The sequence below is a fragment of the Gopherus evgoodei genome, chromosome 10, assembly GCF_007399415.2.
Source record: "Gopherus evgoodei ecotype Sinaloan lineage chromosome 10, rGopEvg1_v1.p, whole genome shotgun sequence".
Taxonomy (NCBI): Eukaryota; Metazoa; Chordata; order Testudines; family Testudinidae; genus Gopherus; species Gopherus evgoodei.
This window is the reverse complement of record NC_044331.1, coordinates 84,677,460-84,701,763: the sequence shown is the minus strand read 5'-3', so window position 1 is coordinate 84,701,763 and position 24,304 is coordinate 84,677,460. Positions and strand designations below refer to the sequence as shown.

At 47.4% G+C, this 24,304-nt stretch overlaps 1 protein-coding gene across 6 annotated transcripts in view; it reads right to left on the bottom strand.

Moving 5' to 3' along the window:
* Positions 1-878: 878 nt before the first annotated feature.
* USP31 (ubiquitin specific peptidase 31) overlaps positions 879-24,304 on the bottom strand; it is a 67,324-nt gene continuing 43,898 nt past the window's right edge. For 2 of the 6 annotated variants that reach the window (XM_030576920.1, XM_030576925.1), the window contains exons 9-16: positions 23,905-23,999; positions 21,535-21,612; positions 20,897-21,026; positions 18,700-18,819; positions 17,977-18,202; positions 16,694-16,852; positions 14,583-14,735; positions 7,333-13,684 (exon numbers count right to left, since the gene is read on the bottom strand). In XM_030576920.1, coding sequence (XP_030432780.1) covers positions 12,129-13,684; positions 14,583-14,735; positions 16,694-16,852; positions 17,977-18,202; positions 18,700-18,819; positions 20,897-21,026; positions 21,535-21,612; positions 23,905-23,999 — 2,517 coding nt within the window. In that variant the 3' untranslated portion in view covers positions 7,333-12,128. Of the gene's footprint in view, positions 2,635-3,361; positions 3,380-7,332; positions 13,685-14,582; positions 14,736-16,693; positions 16,853-17,976; positions 18,203-18,699; positions 18,820-20,896; positions 21,027-21,534; positions 21,613-23,904; positions 24,000-24,304 lie in introns of those variants that run through there. The other 4 variants (XM_030576921.1, XM_030576922.1, XM_030576923.1 and 1 more) reach the window with 4 other exon arrangements.

Here is a 24,304-nt window from a genome sequence, read left to right as displayed (position 1 = left end):
CTGAAAATGAACATGCATCAGCCCGCACTGCTTTGAATCATATTTGACCAGAACCCATCATCAGCGTAGTTGCATGCCCTCTGGAATGGTGGCCAAAACATGAAGGGACATATGAATCTTTAGCAGGTCTGGTATGTAAATATCTTGTGACACCGGCTACAACAGTGCCATGCGAACACCTCTTCTCACTTTCAGGTGACATTGTAAACAAGAAGTGGGCAGCATTATCTTCTGAAGATGTGAACTTGTTTGTCTGAGCGATTGGCTGAACAAGAAGTAGGACTGAGTGGACTTACAGGCGCTAAAATTTTTACAGCGTTTTATTTTTGAATGCAGGTTTTTTGTACTTAATTCCACATTTTTAGTTCAACTTTCATAATAAAAATTGCACTACAGTGTTTGTATCAGGTGAACTGAAAAATACTATTTCTTTGGGTTTTTTACAGTGCAAATACTTAATATTAATTTTTGATTTTAAGTGAGCACTGTACATTTTGTATTGTGTAGTAATTGAAATCAATATTTGAAAAATGTAGAAAACATCAAAAACTATTTAAATAAATGGTATTCTATTATTAATTGCGTGATAATTTTTAATCGCTTGACAGCCCTAGTTTAGACTACATGAAATGCTTGTGGGATGCTGCATGTATTGATCTCGCTTATAATATCTGCAGCCCATGGTCTAAAGTTACATTGAGTGTTTGCATTGTAAACCTCTATCCCTGTGTAGCTCATCAAACAGGAAAGCAGCATGAATTATTGTGAAGTGCTGGTCCTGCACACAAGGGCCTACTGAAACCAAACGAGCCATTATGAAACAAAGGCCAAAGACTGTTGATTGTCCCCCCCCACACACACACACACGCACGCGCGCGCACACACACACACGCACACACACACACACACCATGAAGAGGAAACAGGCACTGACACTTGTCCCATCAGTCTGAACTCCAGAGGAAGGGAATAAAAATCCCTGACTAGAATAAACATGACTACGGTGCCATTTGGAATTTGGAGAGAGTGATATTTATAATCTTAAGCAAGGGACAGCAGTCTGCTTGGCACGATTTAGCCCTAAAAGGACAGACATCTTCATATTAGAGCAGCTTCTCTTATCTTGTGAAACCCAAGACTAACTCAGCTGTGTGTATACGTATGTTTACCTGCTTTAACCTTCTAAGTAACATTTCTTTTCCTTAGTTAATAAATCTTTAATTAGTTTACTTCGGGTCTGGCTACAAGTGTTGACTCTGGTGAGAGATCTGAGGTGTAATTGATTTGGGGCAAGTAACTGGTCCTTTGGGACTGGGAGTAGCCTACATATAATATCAGAACAATATTCCAAGGGACCATCTACCACAAAGACAGGCTCACCTGGCTGGCAAGACAGACTGGAGAGCCCAAGGGGACTGTCTGACTCCATGGCAAGGCCATTCTAGTGCTTGAGGAATTCACACTTGTTACTTGGTTGTGAAAGCTAAGCGTAGAACACAACCAGTTTGGGGTTTGTGCCCTGAGGTTGGCACTCTTGGCCGTGAGCCTCTCCTGACAGCATAGCAAATGCATGTTGAATTTGTTATGAAGTTTCCAGAGGCCTCCAAGACACTGGAAGCTGGGGGACACACAGACAAACCCCCTAGTAAATGGCTGAGTCTTGTTCCCCTTAATGGCTGGCCTCACATGTGCCAAGAGTCAGAGGTGCTGGCATTCATTTCAGAACTATGCCATTCACACTGCACTCACGGGCACAAACTGCACCTATTTGTACAGGTACACGGGCCCAGAGGCAGGAAAAGGCCTCAACAAGGGAAGGAATATTAAGCTTAGCAGCCTCCAGAAGCAGGCTTAGCTCTGTTTCCTATCGCAGCTGCGGGGGAGCTGGAGTCCCCGCGACAGATCTGGAGAGGAGTCCACTTTTAACCACCAGCAGGTGTCTAGCTCCTTGCTCTGCTGCACAAGGAGTTTCCATAGGAAGGGAAGGGAGGCGGCAGTGGTTCCACTTGCTCTTCCAAGCCGTGTTCCCAGAGACAGGGCATCCCTCCCAACGCATGCAGAAGCCAGGATAAACTCCCAGAGCAGAACGTGAACAGCTGTTCCTTGGCCAAAATATAAATTTCTTGCTCACACCCTTTTTCCTGCCAAAGAATGGCCACTTAACCAGGTGACTATCCCTCTGATGTTGACGACACCTGGCTCCAATGTTGGCTAGCCTTTTGTCTCTGGGGAACTTGTTTGAAGTGGTTTCCACAGACTTGGAACATGTCTTATAGAGTAGAGTCTTATAATTTTACATACAATGTTGCCACACATTTTAGCAGAACAATAATGTTCAGTGGAATATGGGTTGTGAATGATACCTCACAAGGCATTGTTTGTACAAAATCCATTGTAGTTTTGTAGAAAGGGTGAACTGGAGATTTCTCCAATCCCTTCTCCTCCAGCCCCCAAACCAGGCTGGAGCCCTCCCATCCAGCACGTTCACCAGCACAGTCTGGACCAAGCCAAGCAATGGAGCTGGAGAACTACTGTACATCCCTATTCTGACAGCACAGAATAACTCAGCAACTCATCCACATTCCAGGAGCGCTCACGTGTTCTCGTCGCTGACAGGGAACCGTCACTGCATAACCTACCAAATGAAAAACAATATTTAATTAGGACAGAGCTAGACAAGCATACAATTAAATGTTCTATTACTATCGGTCTTACAGTTTAAGCCTTGGTTCAATGAGGGGCCATTAAAAAAGGTTAATATCGAAATGTACATAGCTAAGTTGCATGTTGCACTTCAATAACTGCTCCAGCACAGGAGATCTGAGGAGAGTTCTGCCGAAACCCGTATGAAAAGAAAAGGCAAACAGGAGCAAGATGCAGGAGTCAGACAAGACCTGAATGGGAAGCCTCCCAGCTCCCTCCAGTGAGAACCACAGAGGAGACGAGAGCAGCAGCTGCTGCAGGACTTCACAGTTCCTCCTGGAGAGGCAGAAGCAAATGGCTGCAGGAGAACTGAACTAGCTGCTTTTGCTAAGCAGAGGCCTAAGCCTTCCCATCGCACTAGGGAGCTTGACAGCGAGGCTGCTTGAGAGGAGCCTGCACTCTGCATAAAGGGATTGTCCCCAGACACCAGCCTGGGGGGGATGGCAGACACATGAAGGGCTGAAGGAATCCTCCCAAGGGAGCCAAACACAGGAATCTGAGAGCGATTCAGACTGCCAGCCTGCTCCCCTCAGATCACCACTTACCAAGGTAAAGGGGCTCCTGCCTGCTTGGGGTCTCCCCTCCTCAGGGCATCACGAGGGGATTCCAGTCCAACACAGCAGCCACCATCGGCAGCACAAGAACATCCAACATTCCAAGTGTCTGAGAGAGGAGACCTGAAAAAAAACAGTGGGATGGGGCAGACCTTCTCCTTAACCTTCGCAAACAGGAACCATGTCTGGTCTTACCTGCTTCTGCTACAGAACTAAAGTGGAAGGCTTCCCAGCCCTTTGAGGAAGAGTTGTGGCGTTGTCTTTTACTGAGAGTGTGCTCCACCCCATTGTCTGTCAGGAGATGGAATTAAATAGGTGTAAAGAATGTTCTAGATCACTCTTGTCCCCTGCAGCAACGGAACCATTTGTTTTCCCAGGTTGTCTCCCTTGCCCTGCAAGGGTAAATGGACATTGAAGACAACGCACTGGATCTTTCTACCGTTGCTGAAGGGCACGTGGCAAAGCAATTCAGGGCCAGGGAGCGGCCTGGGTTACCTGAAGTTCTCAGCACTGCCTTACCAACCTACTGTGCCACCCTGGGCCCAGGCTGAGCTGAGCTGAGCTGGACTAGGGTGGATTTCTGGGAGGGACTAGTTGAAGCCCTGGTTTAGCTGCTGACACTTTTCAAAGCTGAGTAGGAAGGGACCCCGAGGAGAGGGGTCTCGGGCAGGAGGCACTGGAGTCAGGTAGGATTTGTTGTGCATCCACCAAGGGGCTCTGAGCAAACACCAGAATCAGACATTTTCTCCCTTGAGGTCTGCACTGCACCTTGGAGAGCCAATTCCATGAAAATGCCACCTCAGTGGTATATAAACCCACCGAGCCCAAGGTGTCACGGAGTCACCAGGCGATGCTCTGGAACAGCTCCCCACCAAGCCAGTCAGGACTTTGGGGAGCCTCCTCTCCCTTGGAGCAGACTTGTTCAGGGCAAGAAGCTCACACGTCTTCACCTCCTGGGTCTCTTCTTGGAGCATTCAGCATCCTCTGCCCCTCCGTGCGCTTCCCACAGCGAGCCCGCCTCAGTGGGGTCCTGGGGAAGCCACCGGGTCCTGCACCTCCACTTCGCAGTCAGACGTGACTCTCAGCCAGCCAGTAGAACAGAGGTTTATTCGATGACAGGAACAGGGTCTAAAACAGAGCTTGTAGATACAGCGAACCGGACCCCTCGGCTGGGTCCATTCTGGGGGCAGTGAGCCAGACCCCCACGTCTGCACTTCACTCCTCGACCCCAGCCAGCTCCAGACTAACACCCCCCCCAGCCCCTCCTCTCTGCTCAGCCCCTTTCCCGGGCCAGGAGGTCACCTGATCCCTTTGTCTCCAACACCTTCAGTTGGCACCTTTGCAGGGGAGGGGCCCAGGCCATCAGTTGCTAGGAGACAGAGTGTCAGGCATTTAGGTGCACTGTCCCTTTGCTCTGCCAGATACTTAAGAACTGCCATGGGGACACTGAGGCACCAGAGAAAACATTAAGAACTTTCCCAGTTCGTCACACAAGGCATCGAAACATTTCACTCCTCGATGAGTCTGCAGGCTTGAGGAGCCACAGATGAATTTCTGAAACTTGCCTCCCCATCAAGGATAACACAGGATGGTTGTGCCACCTAGTGGCCACGAAGGAGATTCTACGCTACCCACCAGCAAGATAGAAAACATGCAGTTTGACTGCTGTAAAATCTTGTCTAACTGTAAGAAGTGCCTTTGGATCTGGCTCATCTCTTGTCATTTGCTCACAGGGACAAGAGACAAACCCCCTCAGTCACTAAACTGAGATGTCAGGTGTAAAGGCTTTGTACACCACCTGTATGCGAGACACTGCGGTCCATGCATATAGTCATCCTACTCTAGAGGCCCTTCCAGAAAGAGCTCACAAGTCCAGGCAGTAAGTAGCATGCAAACATAGGAGGGAGAAGGAATGCCCGGTGAAGCCAGGGGGCTGATTGGAGGTGAGCGGCCACAGCATGACAATGCCACCTTTATGTGCATCCCTGGGCCTGGCCTGAAGGAGAGACGTGGTGTCAGACCAGGTTCGGGAAAGGGCATGGGGGTGCGTGCAGGCAGGGAGGCCAACCCAGAAATGGCAGAGATACCCCAAAGGGAGAAGCTAGTCTGTGGCCAAGGTGGAGCGAAGTGGAGAAAGGGCAAAATGGAAAGTAGTGCCGAGATGAAGAAGGGGCAGATTTATGGGGTGAATCCGAACCACGTGCCTTGGGTAGCAGGCACCAACCCTTCACCCTGAAGAAAGCTCATGCAGCCAAGATGCATGGTAATAAATTTATTGTTTTTCCCGCTTTTTCCACTTAATTCTAATTCCTTGTATTCAAAGCTCTTCTTTCTGAAAGAAAATGATCTTTTAACATAAAAATATAAATTCTGCATATTAAAAGTGCAAATACCTTGAATAATAAAACATACAAATAAATAATAAAAAGGGATCACAGTCTCATGCACTTGTCCTCAAATAATGTAAAAGTTTTTATGGTACAATGTTCAACCCCAAGTAAAGAGCCTGCTTTCCAGATTACTGTACAGTTCAAAAACATTACAATACAGAAGAGTATCAAAGGTGGGGCGATCCCCACTGCCCAGTATCAGTGTACAGTGATATGACATGCTGCTTTTAGAACTGTAGATATTCCAGTGTAAAATCTGAAATTTGGTGACCAGAAGAGAAGCTGCATTTGTAATGGGACTTAAAATTCAATTTTAACCAATGGTGAGGCACAGTTGGTGAGCAAACCTGTATACTCTCAAGGCCACAAGGAAGCATTCTAGCCATGTGCAGCCTGTATCCCCTGGTGTTCAATGCTCCCAAGGCTGTATAGCACCTAGAAACATTTCCATATTGCATTGCACAATTGCTGCATCCTAACACAAGCTTTCCTGAAAAGTGTTTGTGCTGCAGGGCCTGAGTGGAATAGAATGTGTGTTTGCACCAAATTTTAATCTGTGCCATTTAAACACTATTTACAGGTATACTGAATGTTAGTGGCTTTTTAAAAAAACCAATTAAGCTTTGAAAAACCTGAAAGGTACTGTAGGAATTTTACTTTTATTCTGCAAAATAAAGCTCCCAATGGTAGCAAATGCTTTGTGGTGCTTTTATTAAGAAAACCATGTAGTACTTTCATCTCACCACAGATTAAAACTAAATTTCAGTTGCCTCCACAGATAACATGAGATACTGCCAAATTATTTCGGATTAGTAGGCAAATGACAGCAAAGATAAAGAGGATTGCAGTAAAATGATTTGGAATGTCATTTCAAAACAAACGTTCTTTATAACTGCATCCAACTGAGAAACAAGGGTCCTGGAACAGATGCCACAAAGAAGTAGGGGTGATAAGTATGTCCTAGATGTGATCAGCGACTGACTAGATTGTTGGCTATGGAAAAGATGCCTGTATGAGAGGGAATCTCTCCTATCAGGGTCACATTCCGTTTTCCAGAAAAATTGTAAACATGTTTCATTGTAGCTCTTTAATTTTCCGTAATCAAATGCCCAATCCCTGAAGAAGTCTTGAAACCCATCTTTGAATTAAGAGGGCACAGTCCCTTAGACTAGCTGTTCTCAATCTCCTCAGGCAACTGCACCAAGCTAAGACCTCAGCCAAGCCCAGGATGCTCCCATTAGGCCGTGCACACTTCCCCACCATGGAGTCTGCACTCGCACAAGACTGAGGCTTGGAGAAAGCCAAGCTCCAGGTGGTCATAGCATGGGGTACGCAGTGGATTGTAGACAGCCAGTGAACAGCAGGGCCTAGGACAAAAGCTCATCATCCAGGGAGGAACCTCAGGTCCCAGTCACAAAAGCCTGCTGTGCCAACGTAGGCAACATGCCAATGGCTGGTAACCATTCCCTTAGACAGCACTGAAATTCTACAAAAGCTCTTTTAGATTGTCAACACTGCTACAGGTGACCTCCTTGCAGGGGCAGCTCTAGGCATTTTGTTGCCCCAAGCACAGCAGGCAGGCTACCTTCGGTGGCACGCCTGCGGGAGGTCCGCCAAAGCCGCGGGACCAGCGGACCCTCCGCAGGCACACCGTCAAAGGCAGCCTGCCTGCCGCCCTCACGACGCCAGCAGAGCACCCCCTGCGGCTTGCTGCCCCAAGCACACGCTTGGCGTGCTGGGGCCTGGAGCCGCCCCTGCCTCATCTCTCAACATGATGTACAGAATGTGTCATTAAAACCATATAGAAAGTGGCAGGCTACATACAGAACATAAGTCAGGCTATTCCAGTTTTAAAAAAATAGAAAAAACCAGTTTGTTCTCATTTCAACACTTCAGATTCCTTTCTGACTTTACTCCACACTGCGGTCTTGTCAGTAATCCAACATTCTGCAAAGGAAAGAGAATCAAAGATGTGCAAATAAAGCAAGAAATAAGACACATGCTCTTCTCTGGTGCTTGATACTTTCTGTGCTGAGTTGCAGCCGTATTGGGAAATAAAATTACAGATTCAAAAACAGAGCTCCAGAGTCTATCTAGTAGCTTCTGATACTGACAGTGCAATCTATAGTTTATATTAATGCTTGCACAGTTAAGTGCATGCAGTCAGGCTACAGCAAGAATTGCCATGCAAACACTGTCTTCGTTTCTTAGAAAAAATGGTTAAATGCTTAAATGTCTGTTGTGACAAGGAGACAGCTCTGCGTGTAGAGACCGGAGAACCTGCAGCGGGCTAAATGCACTGTAACGGAGCTGTTAATTTTCTATCTAAAGCATGTGGTTTTGAGTTGGCCATACAGATGGCCTAAGTCTGAAAGGGTTAAAAGTCTGCACATCCATCCAAAGTGAGAGACACCTATCACACTTACAAAGAATTGGAGGCACCAGTATGTTTATCAAATGCAAGTAATACAAAATACAAAGTGCCTCTATAAACACGTTTAATTGAAAATGAACTTCTAGTTCACATACTACTAAATCCTTCCCAAAAAACCTTGCCCAGAAGGGTGAAAATAATTTCTTCAAATGGCTCTAGCAAGAGTCTAGCTATGGAATGAAGGCTCCGCTCTTCTGCAATCAGAATTAGAAGCAAGTAACTAGAGACATTTTAAATTGCCACACTTTAAGAAATGAATTAATTCACACCAGGCCCATCCACAGATGGTTATAACCATCTATTAAGCCCTTCAGATGACTCACTCTTTCCCTTATCCTCCGAGGATTGTGTGGCTCTGCTGGAATTTCAAAGACAGGGCTAGCACTGGAATTCCCTACTCAAAGGACTCTTACATCTAGTACTGGAACTTTCTCTGGTCTTGCAGGATCTCACCTGTGAGCTAAACAAGCTGGAGACCAGACTTGGCCCCACTACACTGGCAATTCAACAGAAGCCCAAAGGCTGAGCCTGACTAATAAAATGGAGCAGGATTACAGCCAATTGTCTTTAATTCAGAGCTGCAGACATGAAGCCTACAGGACCCAGCATACAAACCCATGAGATCTGAATGGCATCCTGGGTTTTGCCGTTCCCCCAGGTTGCATCTCCTCCACATCAAGTATCAGCTGCTCTGGGAGCCAAAGCTAAATTAAGTTACTGTAAACCAGGTACAGGTAACTGCTTCAGGGCAGTCCAAGACCTTTATGGACTAAGACATAAATCCCTGCCAGACCTGGCTTTTAGGACTTCCAAAACTCACAGCTAAAGGGACCCTGTCCTGGGGTTACCCCTAATTTAGGGTCCAACTGTTGTGATGAACAGCACACACCAACTGCTTCCCCTTCCTCTCATCTTGTAGACAGGAGAGAAAGCGGATTGACTTTTCTAGAGTCACCACCAGGTCAAGCATCACATATCCCCGGAATTTCACATTCTATTGATATCAATAGAACCCAAAGGCAGAGGATGCAGAGAAAAGCAGCAAAGAATCATGACACTTTCCAGATAGTTTTGTGTTTGTGTTTCATCTGCCCATAAAGACACAGCTCCAGTTCTAGTTACTGTTAAGAGTCACAGCCATCATATTTTATTCACTTTGTTGTGCACTTTATGAGACCACCAACAGAAATCCACTGCCCTATATAAACTGAAGTGATTTGCTGTATGGCTGAGCCTGCCTACTCAAAAATATATCTGAAGTGCAGGCAGTCTGCCACAGGAGAACAGCGCGTCACTCACTATAAGGAGAGATTTCGTTATTATACTCTTCCCCAAGACGAAAATTAATGGGAAGAGGGTGATATTCTAAAAACTTTAGATGGGCGGGACTGACCAGACGCAAGGGTCTTGTGTATCATAGTTCCCGTTTTCAAAGGCGCTGCTATCAGCTCGCACTGGACAGTTTGCAGAAGGAGAGAGATGATTTTGGAGCTAGTAGGAATTCCCAAGGAGGGATTATCAGCAGCCTCAGCAGAAAGTTTGGGGTTACCTACCAGAACGGGGCAGTTTGGCTGTTTTTGATCTTAACTATTAGACTATTTGGCAACAATAAACTTCTTGCTCCCATTTTGGTACTGCAGCCTATGTCTACATAGCAAGCTCACCACATGGTACAAGCACACGGAATTAGCATTGGTCTACAACACAATCTCAAAGTCATTGCTGCATATTTGCTTCAATAAGGCAGTGAACACAAGTAGTAAAGCTACCACTTGGAAACCCTGAACCAACTTTCAGCTGTATGTAATACAGGAATTGCTCAATGAACGAGTGCACAAGAGGGGGAAGCTATTTCATAGGATCACTTTGCACAATGACACACTTTCTAATGAGGTGGCAAACTAGGCCCAGTCTATAGTGAGAGGTCAGACCATGTTAGCACTGTTGCAACGAAGGAGATGTCTTGAGAGCACAAACCATGTTGACAAAGCCTTAAACTAATGCTTCAATATCAGAAGTTTTAGGTAGAAATTTACGACTAGAGGAATATGCCCAGTAACTCCTGCCTGTTCAGGAAACAAGAAACAAAACAATCCAGCTTCACAAATTAAGATCAATTTTCTATGCCTCTTGTCCCCTTTTTGTTACACTAAGTGTGATATAGGAACAGGAATGACTGGAGAAAATGGCCATGTTTGGCTTTTGAAACATAATCCATGAAATGGAAGGTCAGGCAGAGTACAGAGAAGTGTTACAGGCTACTAGCACTGCTTCTGGGATGAAGAATTCTTGTCCTGCAGAGGGTATGGTCTGGACTGGATCGTGCGGGTTCATATTCACAGGTTACACAGAGCTTTGCGGTATGCACAATCACGTCTGAGGCCATATATGCAACTCTTGTGTACTACCAATTGAAGGTGCCCTGAAAGTAACTCTCTCAACAACTGGTTGCAGATGAGCTAAGTGTAAGCGACCAAGGAGCAGCCACAATCAGCGACCTGTGAGCAACTTTCCCAACAGGTTCAAGAGAGGAGATTGAACCGGATATTTAACAGTAACTATTTGTTCCGTTCCAGGGTCATTTGTTACTGTAATACTGAGCAGGAAAGGTTAATAAATAGGTCTGTCCACACACTAAGCTCACATGTGACAGGCAAAGAATGAATGTACATAATAATGTAAACTGGAGATCATTTGTGCACACAGTACAACTGAGCTGTCATACACCATTTATCACAAAACATGATTCCATACATGAAGGACGCAGTTTGTTGTTTTCTCAAAATGAGAATGCAATCAATCAGCAGCAGCTCATGAAATAAAAACAGACAATGCCATGTGTGTATCAAAGGACTTGAGGGAAGAGAAGCCACCTTTCAGAGAGGCATTGTGTGCAAAGGCGTTCCCGATGTAGTGTTTTAACCCTGACAGAATTCCTCATCTGATCAGAAACCAGACGCGTCTTGTAAGACACTGTTGCAGCTGGACCTGTCAGCAAGCATTAGACATGTAGAATGAAGAGAAGAATGTTGGTCAAAATACAACCCCACAGAGGTGCATTGAAACACTCAGAAAATGCAAAAAGGGAGCACAGATCATGTGGCACATCTATTCATATCTCCTGCAGATAGAGAGATGCCAATTAAGCATCTGAGCATGTGTGTTAGAAAATGCTTTTCAGGGGTTTAACGATAAGGGTCCTACCAGCTTCACTATTATTCAAGACTAAGAATTCCAGCTGTCTTTCTAGGCATTGTAATAATCTTTCATCTTGGACATTTCATAGCTAGTGGCTAGCAACCGACTAGTCATTTTCTCTGTTGCGTAGCGTAACACCTCAAAGGAAGAAGGAAGCTGGAGCAGACAGAGTCTCCAGATATGGCAACAAAATGCAAGTTATATTTTATAAAAATAATTAAGCCTGTTGGAATGAAAATATGAAAACTGTTCTGCACACACATGGAGGTATCTTTTGGACCTGTCCAGTCACTAATGCTAGCCCTCCTATACTGGCTGAGTATATACCTGAGAAACAACATTAGTGTTGAGATATTGTCCTTTAAAAAGCTTGAAAAATGGTGGGCTGGGGAGAACACAAAGAAGCGGCAGTCTCTCTTTTTCACAGGTCCCTTAGCATCTTCTGCAGCCAAGAACCAGGCCACCCATAACCACAGATGGCGCCTGCTTAGACAATCCAATGGAATATTAGTTCACAGTTCTAGAAAGCACGCTAATTACAGTATAACTGGGTCACAGGTTTCAAACCTGCTGTCTGAAGAAAGTTGTTGCATTTTTCTATAAAGAGACTTCTGTGTAAGTGCTATGGGACAGCTGCGTTCGTTCATGTTTTACGACTCCAGCTGGACTTCACTTGGTATCAGTGCTGGCCAGCTGTGGCTATTTGGTTTGATGGCAGAATCAAAAGGCGCTTTACCAATTTGCAGTTAAGTTCTCCTCAAACACACATTAGGCACATGAACAAAAAAACAAGAACTCAGAATAAATTAGCTCTCAGCAGAAGAAAGAAAAACACCTGGATTGCAGCATCTCAGTGAGGTTTCGGAGAAGGCCGTGCAGACATGTGCATGCTGGAAGGTAACTTTTTCAGTGACTTGTCAGCAGACTGTTTGTCACTGGAAGGAGACTGCGCTCCGGGGTCTAGCTGGGAAGACTTGGATTTGCGGCTGGACAGCAGAGAATGTTTGCTGGGCATGGCATCTTTCAGGGCAAGCTTCTCTTTCACAGCAATGCTGGGGTTTGTGAGAGAGGCTGGTGGGAGGCTGCTCTTCTCTGACTTGTCTTCTGCCACAATTTTACTGCCTGGCTTGGAGAAGCCACCTGCAGTCTTTTTTGACAGCATTGTCGTCTTTCCAAGATCAGCCGACCGTCGGGTCTCCTTCTGCCTCAGGGCTGATTTGAAGAAAGACAGCCCTTTATCTTCCGACTTGCTGTCCCTCTTTAAACCCGAACGCATGCTGATGCTTGGGGACCTCAGGCTGGCCATTGAGGAGCTCCGCACATGCTTGCTGTCCATTGCTCTGCTCTCACTTCTAGGCTGACTTATCCGAGGAGAGCTAGTTCTTGAGCTGGAAGTGACACTGGTCTTATCCGATCCAAGGCTTACCTTGGAGCCCTCCCTGCTGAGGCTTCGGTCTGAAGTCCTGCTCTTCCCAGCAGAGGGCCCCCGTGTCACTGACCCCGAAGTGGTTTTCTTGGCACCTGTGGAGGATAGGGAAGAAACTGACTTGTGTTTCTGTTGAGTCGACGACACAGACTGGCTTTCCTGGAGTTTGGTGCCAGATTCCTTTCTAGCCTGGCCAGAAGCAGGAGATGCATGTCTCCCACTGGCCCTGGAAGAATCTGTCTTGCTTCTAGAACGGGAAACCTTCTGAGAGATCTTTAAGGGAGGGGCAGAGGCAGGAGAAGGGTGAGAAATTGGGGATTCTTGGCTAGACAAGACTGTCCTTCCTTTCCTCAAATTTTTATCTGGTTCAGAAATGCCTTTGGAGCTGGGAGCCTTCTTGGGGATGCCATCTGCCTTCTCGGAGAGCAGCCCTGTCCCACTGGGGGCTTTCACCTCTTTGACTGGAGAGCTCTCCACAGAGTCACTCTGATCCACAAAAGCAATGTGATTGTTGTTATCAAAAGGGTCCAGAGCCAGATGGCTCCTGTCTGCTTGCACCAAGCTTTTCCCATATGGGTCCATGAAAGCAGAATTTGATTTCCTTGCAGCAGATTCCTCTCTGAACACCCCTTCCATGACAGCGAGAGGGGCTCTGCCCACTGTCCTGTGTTCTCGCCTGCTGCTGCTGTCACTTGGCTCTGGGTAACTACTGGAGAGGTTCCTTAAGCTGCCGAAGCAGGAGGTGGACACTTTATCATCAGCAGCCTCCCCGATCTTCTCCAGCGTCGAGGCAGAAGCACGCACAGGAGAGTCTCCAGAGAAGCGTGAAGGAGAGTTGGAGCGTATCTGCAGCTTCGCAGACAGCGCCCAGGATGGCCGAACCCCATTTTCATTTACTGCCAGAGGGCTGGTGACAGAGGATCTAGAAGACAAACTCTGACGCTGGACGCTTCTTACAAAGGGTCGAGTCGAGAACCCCCCTGCAGGGAAAGAGAGGAACACTTAGTTTTATTTTGTTTTTTAACTCAAAGCTAAGCCAAGAGCAGATGGAGAAAGCCTGGCAAAGCGGAGTGCAGCCAGCAGCTCTTGGGTTATTTGTAAAGGTGACTCTGCTAGTGTTCTCTTTGCTGGGGAAACGAGAAGATCATGTCTCATGTGTGCTTTGAGCATGGCAACAGTACACCAGCAGTTCTCAAACTGTGGGTCATGACACTATTTTAATGGGGTTGCTAGAGCTGGCTTAGACATGCTGGGGCCCAGGGCCAAAGGCCAAACCTGAGGGCTCTACCCTAGGCAGTGAGGCTCAGGTTACAAGCCTCTGCCTGGGGATGACGCCCTTGGTCTTTGGCTTTGGCCCCACCAGGATAGCAGAGTTCGAGTGGGTTCAGGCTTCACTCCCCTTTCTGGGGGCATGTAGTAATTTGTCGTCATCAGAAGGGGGCTGCGGTGCAATGAAGTTTGAGGACTGCTGCTCTACACTAAACGTACGTGGAGTGTCAGCCTGATATTGCTCCCTGCAAATATGAAAAAACTTAACGCTCAAAAAAAACCAAAACTTTTCTAGAGGGGCTGGGCATAAGCTGTGGTTTCCACTTCTCCAAGGCCCTCTGTGTTGGTTCCCACCTTCCCAAAAAGGGCAGCCCATCAGTGCCACTCAGTCTCCTGGCACTCCTTGATCATTGTTGCTCCTAGAGGTTGGGTACACTGCCTGCCTCCCCAGCACTCCCTGCTCAGCTTAGGGAGCCTGCTTCCTGTGCTGTGTGCATTCTGCTGCTATCTTAGGAGAGGGTCTGTATTGAGAGGAAACCCTGGATCCACAGACCGGTTTTGATTTTAGAACCGCCTTCTCACACAATGCATTGGAACACTCATACACACCATCATCTTCACTCCTTTCCCCAGTCAGCTCAACTGATTCTGAAAGCGAGGCCAGAGATGTGCGTCGAGAGGAAGCTGCTGAGGCGATGCTGGGCTGTTTGCTGCCAGGAAGCCGGCTCACCCAGTGTTCACAGAGAGAAGAGCTTGTAGAGCCTGCAGAGGGATAAAGGCACTGAGATCAGATCAGCAGCATGTGGCCAATTACAGATCACACACCCCCTACCAAGCAAATTACATTCCTACCACAGGGATTCAACTCTAACTCCCGGAAAGCAGAGCTGTGCCTATGTGACTGCAATATTCCGACTAGTGAAGGAATAATTCCAATCACGTCACATGATTTCACCCATAAAGTAAAACTCTTCTTCCAGCACCATGTGAACTGCAGCCAGAGTGCCACTAGAGCAGAACTCAGCGCAGGCTGCCACTCAAACATACAGCAGCTCCTCTCTAAAGGCAGAGATCCTGATCCTGCCCCAACACGCCAGCGACTTCACTTCTACCCGACCCCACAACAGATGGAGTCACTCCTCTCAACTGACCAAGGACCACTGACTTGCTGCATTTGGTTGGCTTAGAGAATTAGGGACATTCTACCAATGGCAGACCAGGTTATATTTATAGCACATCACTAATTGGATGAACAAACTAGCTTCAGACTGGCCAGCTTTAAAAAAAACATTTTCTTCATTTTTTTAATTGAAGAATAATGCTCCGGCAATCGGACTGGCTGCTACATATGCAAACATCCAAATCAAAATTGACTCCAAGACTTTCTTATCTACTCTTTCCCCTTAGCTTTCTCCCTTTCATATTCAACTTTCCCCTTACTATATTCTTCAACTCAACCCCTCTGAGGTGGTTCCCCGCCCCCAACCTTGCCCCACCCCAATGCGTGCACACGTATGATTTCCTTGAAGGAGATCTTTCTTCCTTTTGTGGGAAGGAGGGGAGACAAATCAGTCTCTCCCTTTGTGGATATTAAGTCTCCCAAGATTTCTTTAAGGCCCCGTCCATGTCACATCTTTTACCCATGATTTTGTAACCAGTCAGAGGCACAGCCACTTCAACCTGCTACCCGGAACACTTCAGTTTGTGTCCAGGGGACATGGATCAACAGTCACATTGCACTCCCCATCAGTACCCGGCCTTGGCCAGGGAAGCTTATGATGCACCTAGCAGACCAAATATGGTGATGAAACTTGGGTCCATGCCACCTGAGGCACAGTGCACCTACACTAAGATGCTTGTTTGTAGGAGTGCATTCTGGGAAGAGTCTGGGCAGCCATCCTACAGCACCTCAGCAGGGAGAGCACGCCTGGAGAACGTGCAGGTGGAGCTTCCCCAATGACACATGGAGCTATACACTTGGGCTGGCCTCCTAATCAAAGGAGGACTGACCAAAGTACTGTATACACATGATCGGAGTGCCCTAGATAAAAACAGAGCTGAACTGATTACCAGAAGGAAGCCCCAAGCCTCTGGCAGGGTGAAGGGACACAGCTGAGTGCAGTAACTGAACTGGAACCTCCTTGGGCAAGGACACTAGCCAGGCTGGTTAAAGCTCCCTCAGCACTGATGAGACTGAAGACCTCTCTCCAGGGCTGCTCTGCCAGCGGCTGTGCTAGTGTGATCTGACCAGCAATGTTATCTCTGGGTTGTTCAGAAGGGCCCTCTGGTAAAAAGGGCCTGTGCATTAGCTACAGGAGTAGGTCCCCCAGGACTAGCCCCAAGAGAACAGAGCAAGTGCCAGAACAGGAGTGGAAGAATTTCCCAGCATCTTCGGAATTGAGAAGAGGCCTCAGTGGGAGCAAACTCAGGCATATGCTCTAGGACGGGAAGAGCTTGGGCTGTAAGCTCTTTAGGAGCTGTTTCTACTCTCGCCTTGCCAACACAAGGTGAAATCACCATTAAGAACAGGCAGCCACAAGGGCTAGCGGTACCGCTAGTTAGCTACACCAGCTCCCTGACCACTCCCACAGCAGCCCTGCGCACCAGAGGCTGACGAGGAACGAGGCACAAGGCTGATTTGAACACTGAGCTAAAGCTCTTCTGTCATTTCTATAACTAAAGACTACCAAAGTTCCTTGACCAAACCAGCCTGACTTTACCTGCCACAGAGCTGTTGGCCGACCATGATGGGATTGTTGTGCGCCTCTGGTAGAAGAGGATGTAAGCCGTCTGCTTGCAGACTTCATTTTCTGCCAACTGCTGCACGTCAGTATCATCGAAGCAGTACCACAAGCCATCTACAGAATTCTTACAATATGCTGTGAGACAGAAGACTGCGTTAGAGACCTCACAGCACCAGGCACCACTCACTTCATTCCAGCCAAATCCGTTGTACGGCAAACTGCAAGCAACCTCTTCTGCTACCACGGGCTCAGTTAGACAAAGTGGAGAAGGAAGGATCACAGATTTATTATACTGGCTACCCAGACACTGAATGGCCAGTGGGAAGCTTGCTGAAGACACCAGAGATGTGCATTGTACGCACTCCAGTGCCTACGATTGCTCCATGCTGCCCATAGAGAAGGGACTCCTGCTTTGGGGCAGCTCTGTGTGGTTTATTTTTTGTTTGTGGCATTTTGCTTCTGTTGCTGTACCCTGTCTCTTAACGGAACCTATTCCGAATGATGCAGGACTATAACATCCAAAGGATACACACTGAAGGACTGGTGGAGCATACAAGCAAAGACATTGAACAGTGTTAAATTCCTGTTTCTCTCCACCTGTTCCTTAGAGCTACATGAGGCCAAGCAAGTAGGAATCTGCTGGAATATGCACATACACTCAGCTGAAGCTCATATACAATACAGGCTCTGGTGGCAGGCGAGTATTTTGGAAGCTGCAAGGAGGGTTAACGTGACCATCCGTTCTAAGGATTATGGCTTTTTAGCATTTTTATCTGCAAGAAAAGCAGTTAGGACAACTGGGAGACACTCATGTGTGTCAGATTTGATCGTAATGTCATCTAACGTGCAGCTCATTTCTAAAACCCTATTGGCACTCCAGACTCAAACTCCTGCCAAAGTCAGTGACATGAGGGAGAAGGCAGCAGCAAACAGGGCTCTAAGTAATTACCTGGCAGCCCTCAGCTATTTGACTGTGTTTCTAGAATTATCTGCACTAGAAGGAGCTGTGCACAGGCTGTTTGGTAGGATGTGTGAAGGGAGTTTGGGCCTAGAGGGCATTGTTCCAGTTCTCTGTAAGAAGGTCACAAAAACACAGCTATAAAACTGACACTAAGTGGCCCCTTTTTAGCAGGCTCAAAGGGGCCAAGCTAGACTCCTGCAGGTTTGGGAAGGCAGCACATTGGTGAGGGTACAGAGATCCACCCTGACAGTTACCATCTTCTGGAAAGTCCATCAGTCTAAAGCTGCAGAGCACTCGCCTGTATAGTGCCCTCCTTGCATAGTGCCATGGTGATTGCACACCGCATACAGGTCGTAGACATAATCCTCAGGGTCCCTTCCAAGACCGTAGGGTCGTCTCCATGGGGACCAGTGAGATGGCAGACTCCAGCTACTCTGACTGCGTTTGACAACGTGAGGGGTCATATCCAAGCCGGTTAGAGGGAACTTGACCATGTTCTGCAGTTTCATTCTTCGGTCTCCTTCCTGTTTGAAAGGAAATGTGTGTTACAATGGCAGGGAGGATCCGGAGCTTGAGGAGAAGAGGAACGCATGATGCAGAAGCACAGTCGCACTGTAAGGGACTTCTCTCTGCAACTCCTCTCTCCAGAGGCTACTAGAGAAACGGGAGCAAAGTTCCAAAGCCAAATGCAGTTATGGTAGACAGAAGAACGCATAGGAAGGCAGGCAATGTCAACATGTTCCAGTGCACAGTAAATGCAGCTTTGAACAGCAGTGTCGGTTGTGTTGAGGAACACTCCGACTTTACTGTGGTTTGCACAAGAACCACAACTCCAGGTGTCTACACAAGCCCATCTAGGATATTCATACGTCTAGTGAGCACAACTCACCACTTGGGGACAGTGTTTCATTGCAATGTAGCCAAAAAGCAAAGTGCCAATCAACTGCCTAGTCTCAGAGGGTCAGTTTGAAAGCCCATTTTTCAGGGTTCCTTTTGGAGTCTCCCACTTCAGGTTTCTTACCTGTGTAAATCTCTTTAGATGTATGATGAGAACATCAGGTAAGGTCCATAGGCTCAATGTAATACTCCCTTGTTGCAGCTGTTTGCAATGGGGGCAGCGCCATGCATCATCTGGAGCAAGCTAAGAACAAGGAGCATTAGCAGCTGTTAGCTGGCAAACATCTCAGTTATATATTTCCCTACAGCCATTGCTCACTTATGCGCTCAGACCCAGTGCATCCAGACACTTGCTCCAGACACCTTCACTGTCTGGCTGGCACCCTGGCCAACAGGGGCTTCCAGCAGCGCAGAGAAGCTCCCCACCACTCACCACATTGATGGTGCGTAATAAACATGAAGGGATGGATGCAGGAGGCACTTCAGCCAGTGCAGCTGTGCAAAGCACCTACTTCCACTTCCAAACACTCCCTTCCATGTTCTCACACACAGAGGTAAAAAACAGACAGGTCTGGCAGGATGAGAAAGCGATTTTAAAACAGGTATTGGAATTACAAGGATGTGTTTAGTATTTAAGCTTTACTCAATGCTTGTGAGCTGCTGCATGCATTAATCTCACATATAACGTCTGTATCCCATAAAGTAAGGTAATATTTGAACATTTGCATTCTAAGCCTTTGCAACTTTGCAAATCACCAGAGAGGGGAAACATTATTTAGTGTGAAATGCTGGTCTCTCACAGAAGAGGTTCTATCCTGCCTCACAAGGAAGGCCCATCAACAGTGGATGGGCTAAAGTGGAATATCAAAGGGAAAAAGGATTATTTACTCACCCCCCACATCCCCTGAGGATGAGTCTTCCAAGTGAATTCCTCCCAGCAGCTCAGTTTGCAGCTCAAAGCAGAAGGGGACTAAGGGTATAAAAGTTCCTAACAAGGAGGGGCTGTATCTCTAGGCTGCTTGGACTCTGGAGAACAAGGATTATTTGACATAAGCAAGCTCTGCATGACCTTTAGGGCTAAACCTGGGGGATCTTCTGCTTATCATAGACACTTTTATTATCTTTTAAAACTTAGACTAACTCATTTGTGCATATCTATGTTCCTGCTTTAACCTTGTAAATAACTCTTGTATCCTTTCCCAACACAATAAATCTTCAGATGGTTGTAGCCCATCCTATAATAAACTATTGTCTCTGGGGTGAGATCCAAAGTGCAAGTGACCTGGGGTAAGTGACTGGTCCTTTGAGACGGAAAGTGTCCTGAACATTGCTGTGATACTTCATGTAAGGGACGTTCGATCACAAAAGTAGGCTTACCAGGATGGCAAGACAGAATAGGGGGTACCCAAGGGGACTGTCTGAGACTCCATGGTTAGGCTGTGATAGCGCTGGAGGAGTTTACACTTGCTAGTTGGTGGGTGAAATTTATGTCTAGAACTCACAGCCCGTTTGGGGTTGGTCCCTGGTTCTGAACAGCCTGCCCTGAGGCTGGTGCTCACGCTCTTGAGCCACTGCAGGACAGCTTGAGCTTAGTTTTGGGACTACACTGCTTTCTCTAGGTAATTACAGCCCAGGCCCAAGAAATGTGGAACCCAATTTCACGTTCTGGATTGTGCCAGCCCATTTCACAGCCAGACATGTAGATCACATGTGCATGCACTACAGTGCCATTTGCACACTATCCTCCTTTACAGCCCCACGTTTACCATGCACAGAACATCCCTTCCAGAAGCCATGAAAAGGCTGCTCTCTGAAGGCACCTGATACCAAGCTAGCAATCTCTCCCTCTAACGTTCCCTAGCTTGAAGACGTTCTTCTACAAGAGGTTATGTACAGCACGATCTAGATGAGGGGAGTCTCCAGCCTTTCTAATAGCACTCCCTGCTAGATGGAGACTAAGAGAAAGGGGCAACACAGCTGGAGAGAAGGATCCGTCAGCATGTTTGCTGAGGAAGCCTGTGAGCATGGAGGCTCAGACTGAGCAGGGTAGCTCCCAAGTGTTAGAGGCAGCCTGCACTGCAAGAGAAAAAAAATCCTCTTGGTCTGCCTCCGAGACTTGGAAACACAATAGCACATTCCCATGAGAATAAAGAGAAGCTCATACTGTCTTCAGACTAAGGTAAAGCACATCTGCAGAAAGCATTACCTCTTCAAAAGGTGGACACAGCCAAGGAGGGGGAGAAGGATTTGAACTTGGGGCTCTGGCACCCCAATGAGTCCATGTCTGCAGAACAGCTACTCCAGCAAACTAGTGCATCTACCTGTTCCTCTTTGGTGTAAAGTTGGAAACACTGAGACAAAGTGCAGGACTGAGGCTGGTGATGAAGCTCCCTCTGCTGATGGACACTTTCGGAGTCTGGGACGTACTCATCCTCCATGTTCACAAACAAACTGCATCAGGGAAACAAGGCATTTACCAGTTGTACAATACACCCCGCCCCTAATGTTACAGAGGAGCCACTGCAGAGCTGGAGGTATTAGTTGCATGATCTGTCTCGTCCCATAGGGAGCCAGCCTTGGCAAGAGGTTGATCTACAACAACTAACTTAAAGCAAGAAAGGGAAGCAGTTTTCACTCAGCCTTGGGTCTAGATCAGGTAGCAGAAAAGGCACCCCATGTATTTCCCTTAAGACCCCTCTGACATGAATGGGAGCTGTGCACATGAAGCAAACGGTTTGTGATTGAGAAGCCAGCTCGGATATTACGGAATCCAGGCTCACAGAGATAGGGATCCCACCACACAGAACCCCAGTCACTAGATCCTCCTGTCTTTACAGCTACAGTCTCATCTGAACATCTCAGAAGCTGGAGAGTCTATGGGATTTAACATTTTGCTGCATTTCCTATCATGCCAGGCTGTTTGCCAATATTTCCCTGCAGTTAATGCAATCATACTTACTAATCTTTAGTCTCTTTGTCCCATTCTACCACCAATTTCACATGTGCAGTTCCACCCTGTCCACATGATTTCAGTGCCCTGGAGAGAGAAGCAGACATCATAGGGTAGAACAGCACTAAGTCTAAAAATCAAGTCATCCTGTTCTGTGTATGTGTGTATCTGTATCTATACCCACTGTGCAACCTCAGCCCCTGAGCTAACCTAGCAGGGCCCTATGAAGTAGGAACTCAGCTGGATCAGAGAAGCAAGTCCTTCAGCTTAGCTACTACTGTTGCTAACCAGCTGCATCAATACAGACAGGCTACTCAAAAAACAAAATCCAGCAAGAACAGCTCATCCATAAAGTCTCCATTCACAAGAATAACCAGATATTCTAGGGGATTTTCCTTTGTGCTATCAGCGGGAAATAGAATGCAGAAATGATACCAGAAACAAACTACTTGTCAATTCATGTGCTAGACACACCTCACTGTGCAAAACAGAGAAAGGAAAAAACTCCTCAAACAGCAAGTTCTGAAGCCAGCAACACGTGTGACCAGAGAAACATTGCACAAACCAGATTTTCTGTTAGCCAACTGGATTCCAGCTTTTTCTCCCTTGAAAAATGGCTGACTTCGTCTGTAATCAAGCCTGTCCCATGGACAAAACAGACAAGAATTTTAAAGGGTTTCTCATATCCAAAATTGGAGGCCCTAGCCACTCAATGTACTATGACACATAACAGAGAAGAGTGGTGCCCACGAAACTTTGCCCCAGTGAACTGGCCCAATTCCAATTTGGGGATCTATCTGTGGCATTTCATTATGCCTAAGGATAGATGCCATGATTTTCCAGGCTCTCTGTGACTTCTTCTGGGGCAGGGCTGAAGCAGCAGCTGGGGTTGGGTCAGCACCCCGGGTGCTGGAGAAGCGACAGTCAGCCCCTGACGCAGGAGCAGGCCCTGGGGCCAGCCAGATCAGCAGACTGCCCCCAGGGTGGTGCAGCAGCAGATAGTCCATGCTGCAGGAGGCTGGAACAACTGCAAGCCCCCAGCAGTGATCTATTTGTCCGTCCGTTTCCCCGCCCCTACAAGCAGGGTATTTTTAGTAAAACTCAGGGACAAGTCACAAGCTTCTGTGAATTTGTGTTTATTGTCCACAACCTGTCCCTGACTTTTACTAAAAATAACCGTGACAGAATCTTAACCTTAATTATGCCCATCACTTCAGTATTTTATTGCATCATATTCCTTAGCGTACAGTTCCTGCTTCATTCCCTGTTTTCAGGATAATGCAGTAATTCACACACTGCTGATATGGTTTTGCATTCTGAGCTATTCTAGGTACATATGACTCTGCTCAACACATTATCCAAGCACCTAGATGAGCGTGCATTGCAATGATGGGTGATGTAGTTCGTGAGTAAGGCTCCTGAAGGGCTGTGAGATGGGAGTAGTAGGGAAAGGCAGAATTACTATCATGTGTTCCACTCTGGGTGCAGAAATGAAATTTGAGAGAGGAGGTTTTAGAGCCCGCAGTCCCTTCCTTGGTTTCCTTCGACACAGCCGGCAAGTTGAACTCCTCTCTCCCCCAGAGATGGTCCCATCCCGGGCACAGCTGAACACAGCCCTTGCTCAGTACCTTATGCATGGCTTTCCACGGGCAGCAGGTGGAGCCCCTCTTTGAGGAGGCTAGCCCCCAACCCCACCCCTTCTGCCTGCGCCCTCCCCAGGGCCAGAGCCCCAAGACACACACACACCCCCCAGCTGGCCGAAGGCCTGAGCACCCCCAGCTCAGCTGAAGGAGCCCCGGGCTGGCCGAAGCCATGCCATGCCTCCCCTCCCGGGATCCAACCCACCAGGGAAAAGTGTCTCTTAGAAGATGCTTTTGATATACCCGATGCAGATTCTGGGGCAGCTGAAGCACCGGCATGTGCCGCCTCAGCCACCCCGGAACCTGCATGGGGCATAATAAAGCAAAAACTTCACCACCAAATCCCACAACCGGGGGTCCAGTTGCCGCGGCAAGGGAGGCAGAGCCTCCCCTGGCCATTAGACTTGCTGCCCATGAGGCTTGCAGTCATTTTACTCCCTTAGTCTTCTACCATCTCCAGCGCCACACACTTGCCTCTCAAAGCTGCTCTCATCTTCTCTCCCCATCTACTTCCAATCACTCGCTCTCCTTCTCCAAGTGGCACCAAGTAGAAGTTTTCTAACAACAAATATAAAATACACCCATGGCCATCCAGGTTTAGAAAGTCTGTCTATGCTCCCACACATAAGGTACTCGTCTCCCACGGACTAAGCAGCAATACTTTAACTGCAACACTAGAACAGGTGAGTAGTGAACTGGGAAACACCGTGCCCAACTGGGGGAAAAGGGCCGCACTTACCGTTCCACAGTGGGGTGGCAGAGGGGCCGCTCCTCCTGAGGTAATAGGTATGTTATGCCCACAACACTAACCACCCGCAAGCTGAATGGACACACCTATGACAAACAGGGAAAAAAGTGAACTGGTTAAGTGACTGAAGTTAGATTTATTCTACAGGGCTAGTTCACTCTCTGCAAGTGCCATGGCAGGATCTGCCCCTCTGAGTAAGCATTTCACAAGAGAAAAAAGTAGATTAAGTACTCGTGACTACTGTGCTAAGAGTTCATGTTCCTGCATGTGAAAGAGCTGAGGTTTGGGAGAATCACCAGGAACTCCTCCACAGCGATAGGCAACTTCTCCTCTCTCCCCTCACCTGTTTGTTCTTACACAGACTTTCCAACAGACATGTCTGCTCTAACAG